Genomic DNA, 15,949 nt, shown 5'->3' with positions numbered 1-15,949 from the left:
TCAGGGCGGCCACCGCCTCCGAGCTCCCGCCTCTCGATGTGGGGCCCTTGAAACGCCGCCTGAGCGGGGCTGCGGTGGCAGAGGCTGAGGGACGGGCGGGGGCACCAAGGTGGCGCCAACCTGAGGCGAGCCGCGGGCTCCCTGTGCCGGGCTGGGGGAGGAAGGGTCCTGCAGTCAACGTGTGTGGAGGAAAGAAAAGAACTCACAGCTTTCTTGAAAGGTTTTCTTGCCTGCTGGACACGTAGGAAGGGTGTCTCAAAAAAGGAAAAAAAAATGCTGCGACTGGCAGTAGGTAGGTGACAAAGGCGACTGGGGAGCTGCCGTGGCAAGAAAGGCACCGCTCGGCTGTGGTGGTGGTGGTGGGGAGGCAGCAGAGTTGGAGCCATGGCAGGACCGCAAACTGAAAGGAAAGAGGAAAAATAACGAAGAGTGTGAAAAACAGCAGTTGTAAGAGACCAGACCCAACACAGGACTTGACTTTAAAAAGCACAGAGGAGCTGCTGGGATGGCACACTCACAGGGTAGGAAGCGGAGTGTAAGCAGAAGGAATCAAGGGTTTGGTTTTATCCTTCCCCCCCCCCTTCTTATTTAAATAGCTTTAAACCTTACCCATTCATAAGGGAAGAAATTTTCAGGAAACGAGCATCAAGAGATATGGTTTTAAGCTGTACCTACACATAAAGAAGTAGCTTGTTAAAAAGAAAAATAAGAGAAACCCCACCCTTATGCCCTATGACAAAGTATTTCATAGAAATCCCCCATCTTACCCTGCTTACGTAACTGCCATAGCTGGCAGGATCATGGCAAATTAGGCCGAGCTGTACCCAGATGAGGGATCAGAGGAGGAGTTCAGACCCAGCTGAAGAAACTGAGGGGGCTGGAGTGGAAACGTTGGGTTCCTCTGAAGAGCTGGGAAGGAGCGAAACATCGCCCCTAAGACGTAACTCTGTCCCTCACCGACAAGGCTCAGAGAGAGTTAAACAAAAAAGTGCCTGACAAACCACCCGCAGGTTTTCACAGCTGCAGGGGAGCTCGAGTGCTGGTTTTCTTTGCTGGCGAGGAATGAACCAGAGAGAAAGTGAGCACTGCAGCACTTCAGTGTTTATCATAATGAATGAGCTGTGCTGGTGAATTAAAGCCAAGTGTCATCAAGCAGACAGTTTTACCTTTGAAAACTACCGAGACAGAACAAGCAACAGCCCGGAGGTACTAAGTGGTATAAATTGCAGGTAGGTGCAGCCCTGAAGCAGAACCTGCTCTGAAGCAGAAAGCAGGATTTCTCTGAAAATGGGAAGAAGCGGGAATAGCAGCTGAGAAAGGGCAGAGATAATTCGAAATGAAGAGGCAGCAAGGCAAGCCCTATTCTCAGAAAGGGTGAGAAGCAGTCTCCTTTCACAAATGAGGTTGCCTTATCGCTTCACTTGTCTTGAAATGACATTGCAGTTATTTGTATTGGGCTGTGACTAATCGCAAAATCCACCGCTGAACTGCGGTGAAGCAAACACATCCTCAGACCAGAGTGAGAATTGAATGTACGTATTCCTCCAAAGCAACGGAGGAGACAAACAAATGCTTGGGAAATTCGGGGCACTCACAAATTTCCAAAACAAACAAAAAAATCCTTAATAAATACCAGCTACTTAGTGGTAACTATTGAAGGTGAGTAATTTTAAACTCTCACAGAGAGCTCTTAAAAAATCATCCTATTTGGTGGAAAATACGGTAGAATGGTAAGATTTTCTCAGGATTTGAGGGCAGTAGCTTGATAAATAGTGTGAGCTAATTACAACATGTCTTTTTCCCAAAGCCTGGAATTTCAGCGAGTCATTCTCTGGCAACATCCCCACCGGTGCCACCGCTTTATGCTCCTTACATCTCTAGGGGTAGCCTTTATCCTACACATTGTTGCAAATAATAAAACCTCAAGTAGAGAGCAGTAAAAATAACCGAGATTTCAGTGCGCAGCAGTATCTGCAAAACGCAAGGGCGCAGTGAAGTCAACAGCTCGACATACTTTTGTCAACACGTTCATCTTTTGCTTCGGCTTGTAAATCTCTTCATCTGTCAGATTTGTTTCAAGCCATCAAACCAAATGTGCTCTTTTCTTAAAAAGAAACAACAGCATTTCTTAGACTTACTGCCGTGAAGTAATTCCAGTAAATGCTGCCCAGAAAACCCATTTGTCCGCCTCAGCTATCCAAGAATATTTTTAAGGGGGAAAAGAAGAACGTTTAATGAGAATATTCCTTTTTCTAATGGGAAATTCCATCTGGCTGACAAAGCTCTCTGGAGGGAACAGGCTCTCTCTGCAGTGGATGGGCTGACCGAGACACAGGACAGTCACAAGAGCCAGATTCTCTTTCCAGCTCCCTCCCAAAGTCACCCCAGGTAATCTTGGTAACCATTTCCATGTGGCTTTTTCACGTGAAATGAGAATATGCACCCGTTGTAAAGAATTCCTGCCTGGGTTATTCTGATACTGCACCTTCTAAAAATGAATTTGATTCACACGGAACTTGGGCAAAATACCCGAAACAGTGACGTGATTTAATCACCTTTTCTCTTCTACTGCTGTCCTTCATATTTCAGGTCCTTGCTGCTCCCGGTGCGCAGGTTGATACACGATGTTTCATGCAAATCCGCTTCACCTCTGTTGAAATAATGGCTCACCATTACTGCTCCGACACCTTTGCTGCTTCTGCCTGATGTGTCCAAACCCATTAAGCAAGAGGTTTCTCAAACACAAGCGATCTGATGGAGCCAGAAACAAGCAGAGATTTAACTGAGTCTTGCTAAATTTACACCTTGGAGAGAAAATAAAAACTCGTCAGTATGGACGGAGCTCATATACGTATTTCTCTCATGTGGAGAGAAAGTAAAAACTAAAACAAGTAGGGAAATGAACCTTTTCTTACCTTATGTCCTTGCATGCAAACGTTTCAAGTTTTTCCCAACTTTCAGATCTATGCTAATACAAAAATAATGCATGCACCAGAAATGGGAAAGATCTTTGTATCAATTGCAGAAGGTGGAGCGAGTCCGAGTTCTTACAGCTCTGCTCTGTGTTTGATCCCATAATCTTAATCATTTTTTTAACCTGTTAAGGTTGAAATAATCATCTGTACATAACATCACCTGGAGAAAAGCTGTACCAGAAGGCAGCGTGAACACTGCCACGAGGGCGCTTTACTTTTGCTTGCTCTTGCAAACACAATACCTAATATTTTATTAAAAAAGAAATAATCCCAATTCAGTATAATTATAACTACTGCATTCTCAACAGCACAAACTTTCATTCAAGGCAGCACAAGACACTTTCTTCTTTTCCCTGTGGTATTCTTAAATGTCGTAAGAAACTACTTTAAACATCTACTGGATAATCTGGCTCACGGATACGCTCCTTGCCAGAGATAAAACCAGGAAATCAGTGACATGCCAGAGGCTTGGCAGAAAATCCCCCTTTCCTGGCAGTCGCCGTGTTCTGCCAGAGCAGCAATGTCAGTGGTTACCGGGGCCGTGTCTGTCCAGTGAGCACCGGTGCGCGGTGGGAAAGCGAATTCTCGACGTCAAGGAGCAACCATCTCCTACAGAATGGGTTCCCACGTTTGACGGAGCCGTACCTTCATCTCCCGTGCAGTACTGTAACTATTCCTGAGAGGTGAGGAGGAGCAGTTGGTGTTCGTGCTGCTAACATCCATCCTGAACTACAGGCAGCTCAGAGCTTGTCCATCATCTGTGCGTGCCGAGGGTGCGCATGTGCCTGTTTAAGACCTCAGTCTGTAGGCAGAGGTGTCTGTGCAAGATGGAACTGAGCCTCTTACTTCACCCAACTGAAAATTTACTTCTGCAAATATTAAATATGGAAGATAATCTGAGAAAATGTGACCCGTGTTAGTTCCTTTTAATTGACTATTGCTTTTTATTCACAGCTATTGTGAGATTAACAGTAAAAGTTAGCTCTGAATAAAGTATTTACAACCATGGATGGAGATTCACTTTCCTACTGAGGTTAAGCCCAGACATTTACAAGAACAATCACTTAAATAGGAATAGAATATAGAGCCTATGTTTAAAACATGGCCTTTGTTAACGCTGTCTAGTGAGCTCCATATTTATCTTACATTGAAATAGCTCTGCTTTGCTTAAGAAAAGACAGAAAAAGTGCACTTACAAGAGTACTTTCTCTTTAATTTTCTGCGAAAATGGAAGGAATTGGAATCACAAGTTGACAAATGTCGTAAAATGAAATTTCAAGAAACATCGATTTCAGTAATGCTACGCCATCACTAGTGTTCCGTTCTGACTTTCTGCCGTGTGAACCAGAGTATCCTGATATACAGTCTAGAGCATCTATGTTATTACTCTACAGCATATTAAACACAGAAGAGGGGGTTAAGAACCCCCTTCAATGTACAAACATGAATAAAAAAATTGATAAAAAAATCACTTTTATACATAATGTATATGCAAACTGCTTTAAATACATGGATTTGGAAGAGTTATTTACAAACTGTATCCGTGGGACAATCCACAGACAAAGCATACACAGTTGCTTTACTTTATTGTTGCATCTCAACTTTGGGAGATATAAATTCATTCGGCAGTACAGCAAACAGAAGAACTTGTGACAAAGTATCTTTAAGGGCAACCCAATAAATTTTGTTCCTCCAACCAACGTAAGTACTAGGACTGCCAAAGTTTCCAAATAAAGTCATGGTTTCATCCAGATGCCCGCTTACAGACCGATGTGGAGGACACGCACACAACCCATTGCGATACAGGCGTGGCGACTGGATCAAACCTCCCGAAGAGCCGTAACTGTAGCTGTGTTTTCTCCAAAGAGCGAACTAACCTAGATTGTTTTCTTTCTTTTTTTTTTTTCCAATTTTATTAATATTTTAAAAAATACATAAAAATACAACATCCAATGTCTGAATAAATATATTTAACAAGTTGCAAGATACCTTATTTTACACAAAAATTTCAGCTTTAGAAATCTTGTTAAATAACTTCACTGTTGTTATATATTTCATTTTTCGTCTTTTTGTAACAAAATAAAAACTCTGAAATTACATAGAAAAAAGACAAAATATCTTTGTCAAGGGATAAGATAGTCCACTGAAAACCTATTCACAATTCCACTGTAAACATTAATAAACATTAAAATATTTGCATAATTGTGTGCTCAAAAATCCTATAAAAAGTGGAAGACTTATTACAACTGTAGTTTTCAGTCAACTACACTTCCTTTCACAATTTATTTTGTCCCATTTACACCTTTAGAACTGGGCACACTGCTGAACACGTACTTTGGCAGTTCTGTATAGCAAGTGCTTCCACAAAGAGGAACTCCTCACCACGGGTTAATGGACAGCTCGCTCAAAGTGCAGCAGTTACTCAATTCTTTCTGATAATACTCTGGTGTCTGCTCGGTGCACTTGCTTTTTCTAAGATCTCCCTACAACACCTGAATGCTTCACTGGACAAAACTTTTCAAATTTGATAAGTGCCCTTTCTCTGCGTTAACAAAATAAACAAAGAAAACCAAAGACAAACACAATGACAAGCGTGTCACATTGTGCCTACAAACCTTCAGTTACCAATGAGCTTAATTTCTCTGAACAGTAAATTAAACCAAAGAAGAGGGGATGGGGGGGAACAGGTACAGTCCAGCAGTGGAAGTGTGTACAGAATATACTTGGCAATGTCAAACCAGTTGAGTGCTTTCTGTGGTTGAATTTCAGGATTTATGTCCATGGCAGCAAGTTGCTGGCAAGGCAGAGAAACGTGTATCACCTGCATTCCACAGCAAGCACGTTCTGTGGAGGAGAAGATGATGATGGACTCATTCCAGTGTCCGAGGAAGCAGATGACATGGATGCTCCTGCGTGTGACACTGAATACACAGAACAACAGATCAGCATCAGATTAGCAAAGCACAGGTCAGAATGACGGTTTCCTTGGTTACTGGGTTGTTGAAAAAAACCTCAAAGAAGTGGCACAGTCAGCGAGAACTGACAGGGATTTTGTACCAATTGCTTTCACTGCTCTGCTCACACAACTGGGTGACTAACTGTGCCCTTCTGCACCACAGCCCGGCTGCAAAGATAAACCGGCTGAGCGCTGACTGGAAACTCAGACAGAGCTTGCACTAGCAAGCCCAAGTTTCTAATACTCATTTATAAATTAGTCAGTGAATGTTTTCGTCAGGTTCAAGTTCTGAAAAGCCACAAGTATTCTTTCTAAATGTGTACACGTACGAACAGGATAAAAGGAGAACGCTTCTTTCCAAAAATATTCTCAGTTAAACGCACGTTGCTTCGAGTTATGTATTCAAGAAAATTAACTTCTCATGGAAAGCATAAAGCAAATGTGAAAGTTACCTTCTCTGTCTTTCTTTTTCAACCGTTTTCTTCTCCTGTCTATGGTTGCTACTTCTGACTTCAAGGACATGTAGTATTTTCGTATTTCCTGTAGTTTTTCTTGTAAGAAGGAGATCCTTTCAGTGCTGCTCATGTTGTCTAGCTCATCTTAAAAGTGGGAAGAAAAGAAAAAATAGCTTCATCAGGGTGATTTTAACCAAATGAATGCAATTCTTAAGAGTACATAAGACGCAGCATAAAAGACAATGAACTTCCATAGCTACATCATAAAAGGCCTACATCTGATTTAGAATCCCAAAATTTGCACGTTTGTCTTTCAGGACAGATTTTCTTGTAAAGTCCCTCTTAGTCAAGTCACTTAAAGATTTCTTACTGAGCTGAAAACTCCATTTGTATACTCTAGGCGAAGCGTTCTGGTGGTGGTGTTTCTCTCTGTGTTTGTCCTTCTCTCCATCTTTGATGTGAGGTGAAATCACTCTTGCAGGCGATCGAGAAATCTTCTGCGGTTTGGATGCGTTCATGTGTTTTACAGGAGTACATTTACTTGAACTGTCCAGGACAGGAAGGTCTTCACTGTCACTACTTTGTCCTGCAGCAAAAGAAATGTATTTGGACTTGGCATTTGTAGAACTGCAGTTACAGTCAGAAAAATTATAGTCGGATTTAGGAAAAATCCTGCTCCATCTTGCTCAGAAGATCCCAGAATGCACACAAGGAAAAACCCTATCAGATTCAGTGGGTAACCTCAGACACAACGTGTGCTGAAATGTCAAGTGTACTAATCCTAAATTCAAGCGAAGCCAAGGGCTCGCTAGGCCTTTACTTAAAAAGCCATTTTTTTAAAGAAGGAATAAAGCAAGCTTATTAAATTAAGGAAAGATACCTCACCAGTGCTCTAATGAAGTCACTAACAACGCTGCCACAGGGCTTAAGGGTATTGACTCATATAAGCTACAGAAACACAGAAATCCAGGTTTCTGTAGCAAGTTAAAAATAGTCACACACTTGACATAAAGACACACAAGGCTCCTTTTGGTAGAGAGCTACTCTTTAGTACCAAACGTCATTTCTGTACTTCATAGATGCACTTTCCCCCATGAGAAACACCTACCGTAAGACTTCAAAGGAGATGTTTCTATACAGAACAAGCTCTCCTCGTAACCACCCCAATACACAAAAATCAGCATAATGGTAAATATTTAGTAACTGCTAATAGACACAGTTATTATAGAAGTTTTTCCTAGCAAAGTCATTAAAAATAGCCATGAGATTGCCCAGTGATGCTGCCACCCTGTTCTCTCCAGTTAACAGCCAATAACCATGATGAATAATGATGAAAATCCCTGACGAGGAAGTCCCATCCCACAGATGGGACTTAGAGAGCAGTGCAGGGGAAAGGGACCTGGGTATCCTGGTGGCCAGCAGGATGACCATGAGCCAGCACTGTGCCCTTGTGGCCAAGAAGGCCAATGGCATCCTGGGGTGTATCAGGAGGGGGGTGGTTGTAGGTCAGAGAGGTTCTCCTCCCCCTCTACTCTGCCCTGGTGAGACCGCATCTGGAATATTGCGTCCAGTTCTGGGCCCCTCAGTTCAAGAAGGACAGGAACTGCTGGAGAGAGTCCAGCGTAGGGCTGCAAAGATGATCAAGGGAGTGGAGCATCTCCCTTATGAGGAGCGGCTGAGGGAGCTGGGGCTCTTTAGTTTGCAGAAGAGGAGACTGAGGGGAGACCTCATTCATGTTTATAAATATTTAAAGGGTGAGTGTCACGAGGATGGAGCCAGGCTCTTCTCGGTGACAAACAATGATAGGACAAGGGGTAACGGACACAAACTGGAACACAGGAGGTTCCACTTCAATTGGAGAAGAAACTTCTTCTCAGGGAGGGTGACAGAGCCCTGGCCCAGGCTGCCCAGAGAGGATGTGGAGTCTCCTTCTCTGCAGACATTCAAAACCCGCCTGGACGCCTTCCTGTGTAACCTCATCTGGGTGTTCCTGCTCCGGCAGGGGGATTGGACTGGATGAGCTTTGGAGGTCCCTTCCAAACCCTAACGGTCTGTGGTTCTGTGAAATAACAGGTAACAGTGAAAACAGTGGGCCCTCACCCACGTTTATAGGCCTGCATAACCTTCCCCTGTCCCACCCCAGGAACGTACCTGTTCCATTCTTCTCATTTTTGGCTGCAGCACTTGTTCGCTTTGGAGTACGCTTCTGTTTCTTTGCCAGTGTTCCACTATTGCTATCACTGGGCCTTTTTTGACCTAAATGAGGTGGGGGGAGGAAAGAGAAAACTCAAATTTCATTTCTGCTGCTAACAAGATTTTTTTTTAGAAGCAACAAAGGAATTTCAAATCAGAAGACAAAAGGCACCAGTACTTTTAGCAAAGCCACAACTCCAGGAATCGTTATGGTAAATGACTTTTCAGAGCAGTGCTCACCTTTCTCTCCGCTCTCTCTCTCTTGCACAGCTATACTGCAATTGCTTGATGTAGTACTGGCTTCGAAGCCATTAGCAGACTCGCTTTCACAGAGCCCTTCCTGTGACTCTTCCGCCACGCTGTCCACTTCAATGGTCATATCGCTTTCGCTCTTGACGCTGCGCGATTCGTCCTGGCTAAGAGTAAGAGGCGAGGCCACCGAGAAGCTCGACTGGACGGCAGGGGGTAAGGCAGACGGGTTTGAATTTGAAGCGCTAGGTTCTGGCTTTTCTGGTATTGTGTCTTCACTACCGCTCCTCTCCTTTTCATCCAAGTCATCCAAGTCTACTTCATGGCAGAGCAAAGTCTCAGGACCAATCTGAGGCATGGCATCATCCTCATCTTTTAAGGGAACACTCTCATTTTCTTCAGACGGTCGTTCCAAGTCCTCATTCCTCAGCTCTTGACCGTGCTGAACTGACTCTGCCACCAGAGACGGCATTTCCTCATGTTCAGTTCTGAGGGACTCTTCGGCATTCGGCCCTCTACATTCCTCTGCTCCAGTACATTCATTGGTCCTCTCTTCAGAGACGATATTTGGCACTTCCATCTCACTCTCTCTTCGATTTCTCTTCTCAGGCAACGCCTGTTCCAAAGTTTTCCTTTTCAAAAGCTTCTTATCTTTTGTAGAAGCTTCTGTTTCACTTTCAGTAGTGCTGGAAATTTCTTTACAGTCCAAGGAAGACATTTCTAACCTTTCAGGCTCTGTAAGAGATTCATTTCCCACCTCTTCTTGGCTTCCTGGTGAAATCTTTGAATTCTCTAAAGAAGGATCTCTTGTCTTGCTCCTTCTGACTTTTCCTTTAGGTGATTTTTCAGCCTCTCTCTTGATTTCTTCTATTTGTTCTGTTTTATTTCCAAAAATCTGAACAATTTGTTCGCTTTCTTCAACTTCCAGTTTCAGTGTTTCTAATGGCTGTACTTGAGTCCTGTCATTTTCTTTCAATGCATGAGGAATCTTTGGGTTTTCTTCATCTAGCTTCTCATCATGGAGTTTCTCACTTTTTTCCAGTTCTGTAGTTTCTGGAGAAAATTCTTCATTCAAATTCTTTTCAGATGACTCATCGGCTTCACTGTCAGATGAGCCAGAGTCTGCAAAAAAATTTAAAAAGAAGGAAACAGCACCCTAAGTCACCAATTACAGCACAGTTTCTTTCGGCAGCCACACAAAACTCGTCAGTAATCTACAGCATTCATATCAGTTACAATAAACAATTTCCAACTTAAAACAATCCTGCAGTATCCTGCACACTTCTTGTAGCTATTTTTACTCAAAAGTTTTATGAAACCACAACAGTAGTAGTTGTGCTATTTCCCAGATAGCACAGTATAAACAAAGTACGGTTTACAGTAGCAAAAACTTGTGCTATTTCCCAGATAGCACAGTATAAACGAAGTACGGTTTATAGTAGCAAAAAGTCTCTTTCAGATTCCCACCATCTACCTGGGGATAATGCCTCCTCCACCTGACATTACAGAAACAGAACCCAAGCCTCCTCCCCTCCATGCACCCCTAAATAGAAAAAAAACCCTTCCAGGCCACAATACGGACATTTCATTGCTAAACTATCGTATGAATTACGCACCATATACAGAGCGAGCATTGCTCCATTACCAGAAGATTATTCAGAGACCTGTACTAAAAGGAGACACTGATTTTGCTTCAGTTCCTTTTCACAGAGGCTTAGAAATACCAAAAATATTGCTGTCATTTGTATATAATTAACAGCTCTGCTGGATGAAGCAGTACTGAGGTTGAGGACTTAATTACCACAATAAAGACTTTCATTATGCCACTAGATTCGGTCTGTTCAAGATTAAGACTGAAAAGGTCTGGCTAAAGAATACGGGATGACTTGCACAGTCACTTCCATGCCATAGCTCTTCTGTGAGCAAACCGCGTTCCTCAGCAGTGTCAGCTCAACTGCTTCCTCGATAAAATTCACAGGGGCAAAAAAAACCAGAAGTAAAAAATAAAAATCAAACCTCTTTTCAAAAAGGTGCTGAAAAAACCTCAAAAGCACACACCGGACTGAGATCATCCACCATCTGATCCTCTACCAGAATCAAACACTACTGAGTTACGTCTCGGCTGCCCGCGAGGCGTTGCTAAAAATCAAAATCGAAAAGTATTAATTTTCACAGAGCAAAATCTGCGCCAAAAGCCTATTCTGTTGTAGCGCCTGCGCTTTTGCAGGACCTCAAAGCTGCTGACAGCCCTCTGCTCGCTGAAGTTGTCACACGAATGCTGCGCGTTACGTCACCGTGTGCATGCACTCCCACGCCAGAGCGAGGGCACCAGATGTACCTTCTGTTCCATTTGGTAATGGTGAGGAATCTGACAAGGTGTTCCGTGCACTCCTGGCTCCTGATTTACCTTCGCTAGTAGGTGCTTTGGATAAACTGCACGATGTGTTGGATGGAAGAGTAGACTTCAGAGGGGGTCGCCCACGCTTTGATTTTTGTTTCTCCTCATCCTTCTTCTCATCCTTTTCATTGTCTTCTTTATTCTGAGGGGGGGAAAAATGCATTTTTATTAATCGGTTTCACTGCTGATTACCAAGACTTTTCTCCCTCTGCTTTATACTTCCGCTAACAAACTAGACTGTGGGCTGAGTAACTTTTTTGTAAATAAAAAGCAGTGATCGTAAGTGTTGTACTGCAAGAAACTCATTGAAATAACCATTACTTTTGATTTTTTCTTCTGTTTTCTCTTTGGTCCTCCTTTGTCCACAGGCCAGATGATCCGATCAGCTTTCACCCATTCATCATATCTAAAAGTAAATAACAACATCCAGTTATTGCATATAAAAGGTTGTTTGCAACATGAAGATTAAAAGACTGGGTGATAGTAAATATTTGTCAAGGAGAGGTAGGAAAGCAGAGCATATATTTACAAATAGATGCAGTATCTGGCATAAGGAAGATGAACTCTATTTCCAGCCCACAAAAACACCTTGCAGGACGGAGGAACGGAGGTGCAAACTTCCCTGCCTCTTGCTATCGAAGCGCCGCAACTCAGGGGACTGAGGCAGCTCTGAAGTTTGTCAGTTATTTCACATCGTATACAAAAGGCAATTTTCACCATACCACGTCTCAACATAAAACACTTTTTTAAATCACAATGCTCTTAAGAACAACAACAGAAGCCATTTCTACAGCAGTAATGAACATAAAGCACAGCTTCTGAGAGAAGCATCTGATGAATCTCTTCCTGTAGTTCATTGTTGCCTACCCCTCTCCTCACCTCTCTGGTTTTAACAAGTGTTCTTTATAATCACAGTTAACATTCAATACAGGAGTAAATTGTGTCACCAGAATTTCAGTGCTTGATACCCTTAATTGTAGATGTCTTCACCGTTATCAATGACTCCCTTAAATAAAAGAGGCTGATAGTGCTACAGTAGCTGACAATAAATGACAGGGATACTCCTGTGAGGAGTGAGCATTACTCACTTTAAGCTGGATGGGAACTTGGAAGCATACAAGTAAGTGTATTCTAAAATTTCAATGAGGTGGTGCCATACCACGGACAAAATTACTGACACTCAAGTCAGATCCTCTTATCAATGTTGATAATTCAATCTGGAGCCAAGTCACTGATGATATTTCTCTTTTTCTTAAAAGTTATTTTGCAAATAAACCTTTTAAACAAAGAAAGAAATGAAAGGCAATTTGTTATCCTCACCTTACATTCCAACCGTAGTAATGAACTAAATATAAAACCTCTCCATCATCAATTTCTGTGCTTTTAATACTGGCTTCGTAAATTTTTTGAGTCTTTCCACGTCCATATTTTACTTTCACTTTGGTTCCAGTCAGGCAGGGTTCTGCATCTTCCTCATCCTCTTCACCTTCTGATTCGCCTTTGTTCTCAATTTCCTCCCTGCAGTAAAGTTTATTTAAAATGCCCACTAATTACTGACAATCACAACTTTAACATTTAACTAGCATAGCCAAGCTACCACAAAAGGAAAAGGCTGCAAGAAATACTGCTCTCCTTTTCTGCAGGCTGCACCGCCACTGAAGCTCGCGTGGACACAGCTTCTTAAAAGTAAAAACCAGGACTTCAGAGACAACAGCAGAAAGTGACAAAAATATCCAGAAAAATTGTATTTTAAACGCAATTTCTTAGGTGCACAGCTGCCTCAAAGCTTAAAGCTCATTTCTTAAATGAGTATTTTGACAACACAGAAAGAGGAGTAAGTTAACTCAGTGTTTGGTTCCTAAATGAGACAGGAAGAACTTCAGTTTTAAAAATCACCTTGATTTTGGCACACTATTTAAAAAAAATTAGCTCTCCTACAGTCTGCTTCATAAGCTACAGTTTAGTAACAGCGCACATGAAGTTGAACTGCATCGTAGCAATCCTCTCATGGATACAAACACCATTTCACTGAAAGAAACGTTGACTACAACAGTGCTCAACCAAATTAAAAGTGTCTTTTATTAGCTATAGCTGCATCTTGTTATAGCTATATCAAGTATTCAAACACTCTACTTAACCAATGAATTACAATGCAACTTGTTTTTACCTATACTTCTCTCCCTATTGTAGGGTGAATTTAACATGACGTAAAAGATAAACTACAAAAAAGTAATAAAATACTGAAAAAGACTGTTTGCCTTTAATGAAATCCACTTGCTAGCCCTTCAGGGCAAGATGAACTGTCTTGTGGCAAACAATGAAAAGAAAGATGAGAAGCACCAGCAGCACCGCTTCAACTCTTTGATGCCACAGGCACCTGACATCTCTGCGACCTGCCGCACACCCACACCGCACCTTCACTGGAGGGACTCCTGCACGCTGTGCTGCACTGCAAGGCTCTTTTTTTATAGACTGCACAGCGACTCTTTAAAATAAACGTCTTGTTCCCACTCCTCAAAGCTCTTTAGGAGAAAATATGCAATGACCCTATCAGGCCAAAGTCAGCTGAGAGGTCTACTCTGACAGTAAGTTAGGAGTAGGTTAGTTCTTGGGGATCTAGTACAGGTTTATCATTTTACTATTAAAAGTCTCTTGGATAGGGTCACTGCCTTGCAATCAGAACATTTAAAATGCATTATGAATGCAAGATTAATTATTTGAGGCCATCCAAAGATGACAGTAATGGAGGCGCTGTAATAATGAACCTATTCACAACTTGTCTGTAACCAAGACTATAAATCCAATTCAACTTGTCCAGCTCAGTCTCTGGATGCCACTTTCCCTTTGCTCTTCCATGTCTCTCCACGCTCTCCTCTACAAACCACCTCTAGGTTTCATTCAAGCTCCCTCTTCTCTTTTGCTTTAGCAGTTGATCCCCTTCCTGCCTGTCTACAATACATCAAGTAACGACAAACACAAGCTGTAGGTTCCCAGCCATCACTAAGTGCTTGAACAAAAGCACAGGAGAAGAGGGGCTCTCTTTTTCCCCTTCAACTGCCCAGAACAACCTGCCCAAACAGTCGTCACCACCTATGCAACACCTGCCACAATTACAGCCTGGTCTACTTGGTGTCTGCAGGTACTGGGGTGACAAAACACCAACCACCTTGGCAAGACCTTCAATAAAAATGAAAGTGAAAAATACTGTCTGGCATCTACCATAAAGAGATGCTTCCATGAAGTACAGCAGACCCCAAAAACCTGAAATAAAACTTTCCTTTTCCTGTCTGGTCGAGTGAATTAGTTCCCCAGTTTCCACATTTTAGGAACTGGTCAGATCTCCAATTCTGGGCACACTCCTGCTTGGAGCACGGCTCAGTCACGACACAGACACACTCGTAAGAAGGTGATACAAGTTAATGCTCACCTTTCCCTCTGCCTCTCTTCCTCTTCATCTGACTCTTTCTCAGAATCCTCCTGTTTTTTAACTTTTTTCTCCTTTTGCTTTGGTGTACTTTTTCTCCCTAGTGAGGGTTCGTTTTCTTTCTTCTCTGCGTTCTCAGGTGTTTCCTCTATGTCTTTGTTTTCTTTATTACTGTCTTTTAATTTGTCCTGTGTTTTATCCTCTTCACTCTCTTTTTTAGCAGGGGTCGCATCACGGGCAAGCCTTCTTCGTCCCTAGAACAGAAATGAGATCTGTTTAATGACCCTTGTCAGTTGTTCTCTGTATAGTCTCTCCAAATCTCAACGGAAAGGGAAACCTGCTACTCCTGTACAGAAGAAAGGTTGGGGGAACACCAAAAAGCAAAATGTTCTAAAAATCTTAAGATCTTAGCTTGAAGTGTTGTTATCGAGGAAAAAAGCAAAACAGAGAGGGTTATTTTCTGATTATCTTCTGGAGGATTTCAGGATATTCAGACATGTAGGGTCTGTTGCCTCAGTAGAAAGGGCCAAAATTCCTCGCTCAACTACAGCAAGAGCATTAATTAAAGTGCTTGTGTATGACTACTGAGAAAAACCATCTTCCTTTCAGCATCTTCAACCCTGAGAGCCACCTGTTGGTTTCACAGAACACAAATTTGTCAGCTTCAGAAAAACTGTAATTATCACAGTCTTGAAAGACGGTCCCTGACAGCAGAACTCGAAGTAGCTGTGACTTAGTTCTTGGGATCTAGTACAGGTTTATCATTTTACTATTAAAAGTCTCTTGGATAGGGTCACTGCCTTGCAATCAGAACATTTAAAATGCATTATGAATGCAAGATTAATTATTTGGAGGCCATCCAAAGATGACAGTAATGAAGGCACTATAATAATTAAAATTCATGGTAGTATAACGGTACATACTTTGAAACAATAATAATTCATAAATAGATAGCTGGTAATCGGATTAATAAAAGAATATTTAAGTATTATTTGATTATCTGTTTCATCAACAACTTAAAGTAGACCGACACTGATAAAAAGAAAGAAAAAATTCCTCCATTCCTTTATCCTCTCACAAGTTTTCTCCAAAAAGAAACAAAAAACCAGAACAAGTCAACAACAAAGCTAGCATCATGCCAGGAAGTTCATTAAGGCTGACACAGCCTGAAAAACCCACTTGCAGTTAGACAGAAATATAATACATAATACAAATCTAATCCTATGTTTACGCTAAGTCTTCTCATCTATTAAAAGCCATATACTTGCTTGAAAAGTGGGTTTGCAATAAATAATTTAA

The 15,949-nt window shown here is 42.0% G+C and overlaps 1 protein-coding gene across 2 annotated transcripts in view; it reads right to left on the bottom strand.

Moving 5' to 3' along the window:
• Positions 1-3,927: 3,927 nt before the first annotated feature.
• ARID4A (AT rich interactive domain 4A (RBP1-like)) overlaps positions 3,928-15,949 on the bottom strand; it is a 46,793-nt gene continuing 34,771 nt past the window's right edge. Inside the window, exons 15-23 of one of the 2 annotated variants that reach the window (XM_010181314.1) lie at positions 14,654-14,904; positions 12,547-12,744; positions 11,548-11,632; positions 11,236-11,368; positions 8,820-9,950; positions 8,538-8,642; positions 6,757-6,972; positions 6,384-6,530; positions 3,928-5,896 (exon numbers count right to left, since the gene is read on the bottom strand). In XM_010181314.1, the coding sequence (XP_010179616.1) occupies positions 5,793-5,896; positions 6,384-6,530; positions 6,757-6,972; positions 8,538-8,642; positions 8,820-9,950; positions 11,236-11,368; positions 11,548-11,632; positions 12,547-12,744; positions 14,654-14,904 (2,370 nt within the window). In that variant the 3' untranslated portion in view covers positions 3,928-5,792. Of the gene's footprint in view, positions 5,897-6,383; positions 6,531-6,756; positions 6,973-8,537; positions 8,643-8,819; positions 9,951-11,166; positions 11,369-11,547; positions 11,633-12,546; positions 12,745-14,653; positions 14,905-15,949 lie in introns of both variants that reach the window. The other variant, XM_010181313.1, reaches the window with a different exon arrangement.

The sequence above is a fragment of the Mesitornis unicolor genome, unplaced genomic scaffold (genome assembly GCF_000695765.1).
Source record: "Mesitornis unicolor isolate BGI_N332 unplaced genomic scaffold, ASM69576v1 scaffold7553, whole genome shotgun sequence".
Taxonomy (NCBI): Eukaryota; Metazoa; Chordata; class Aves; order Mesitornithiformes; family Mesitornithidae; genus Mesitornis; species Mesitornis unicolor.
This window is presented reverse-complemented; position numbering and strand designations above follow the sequence as displayed.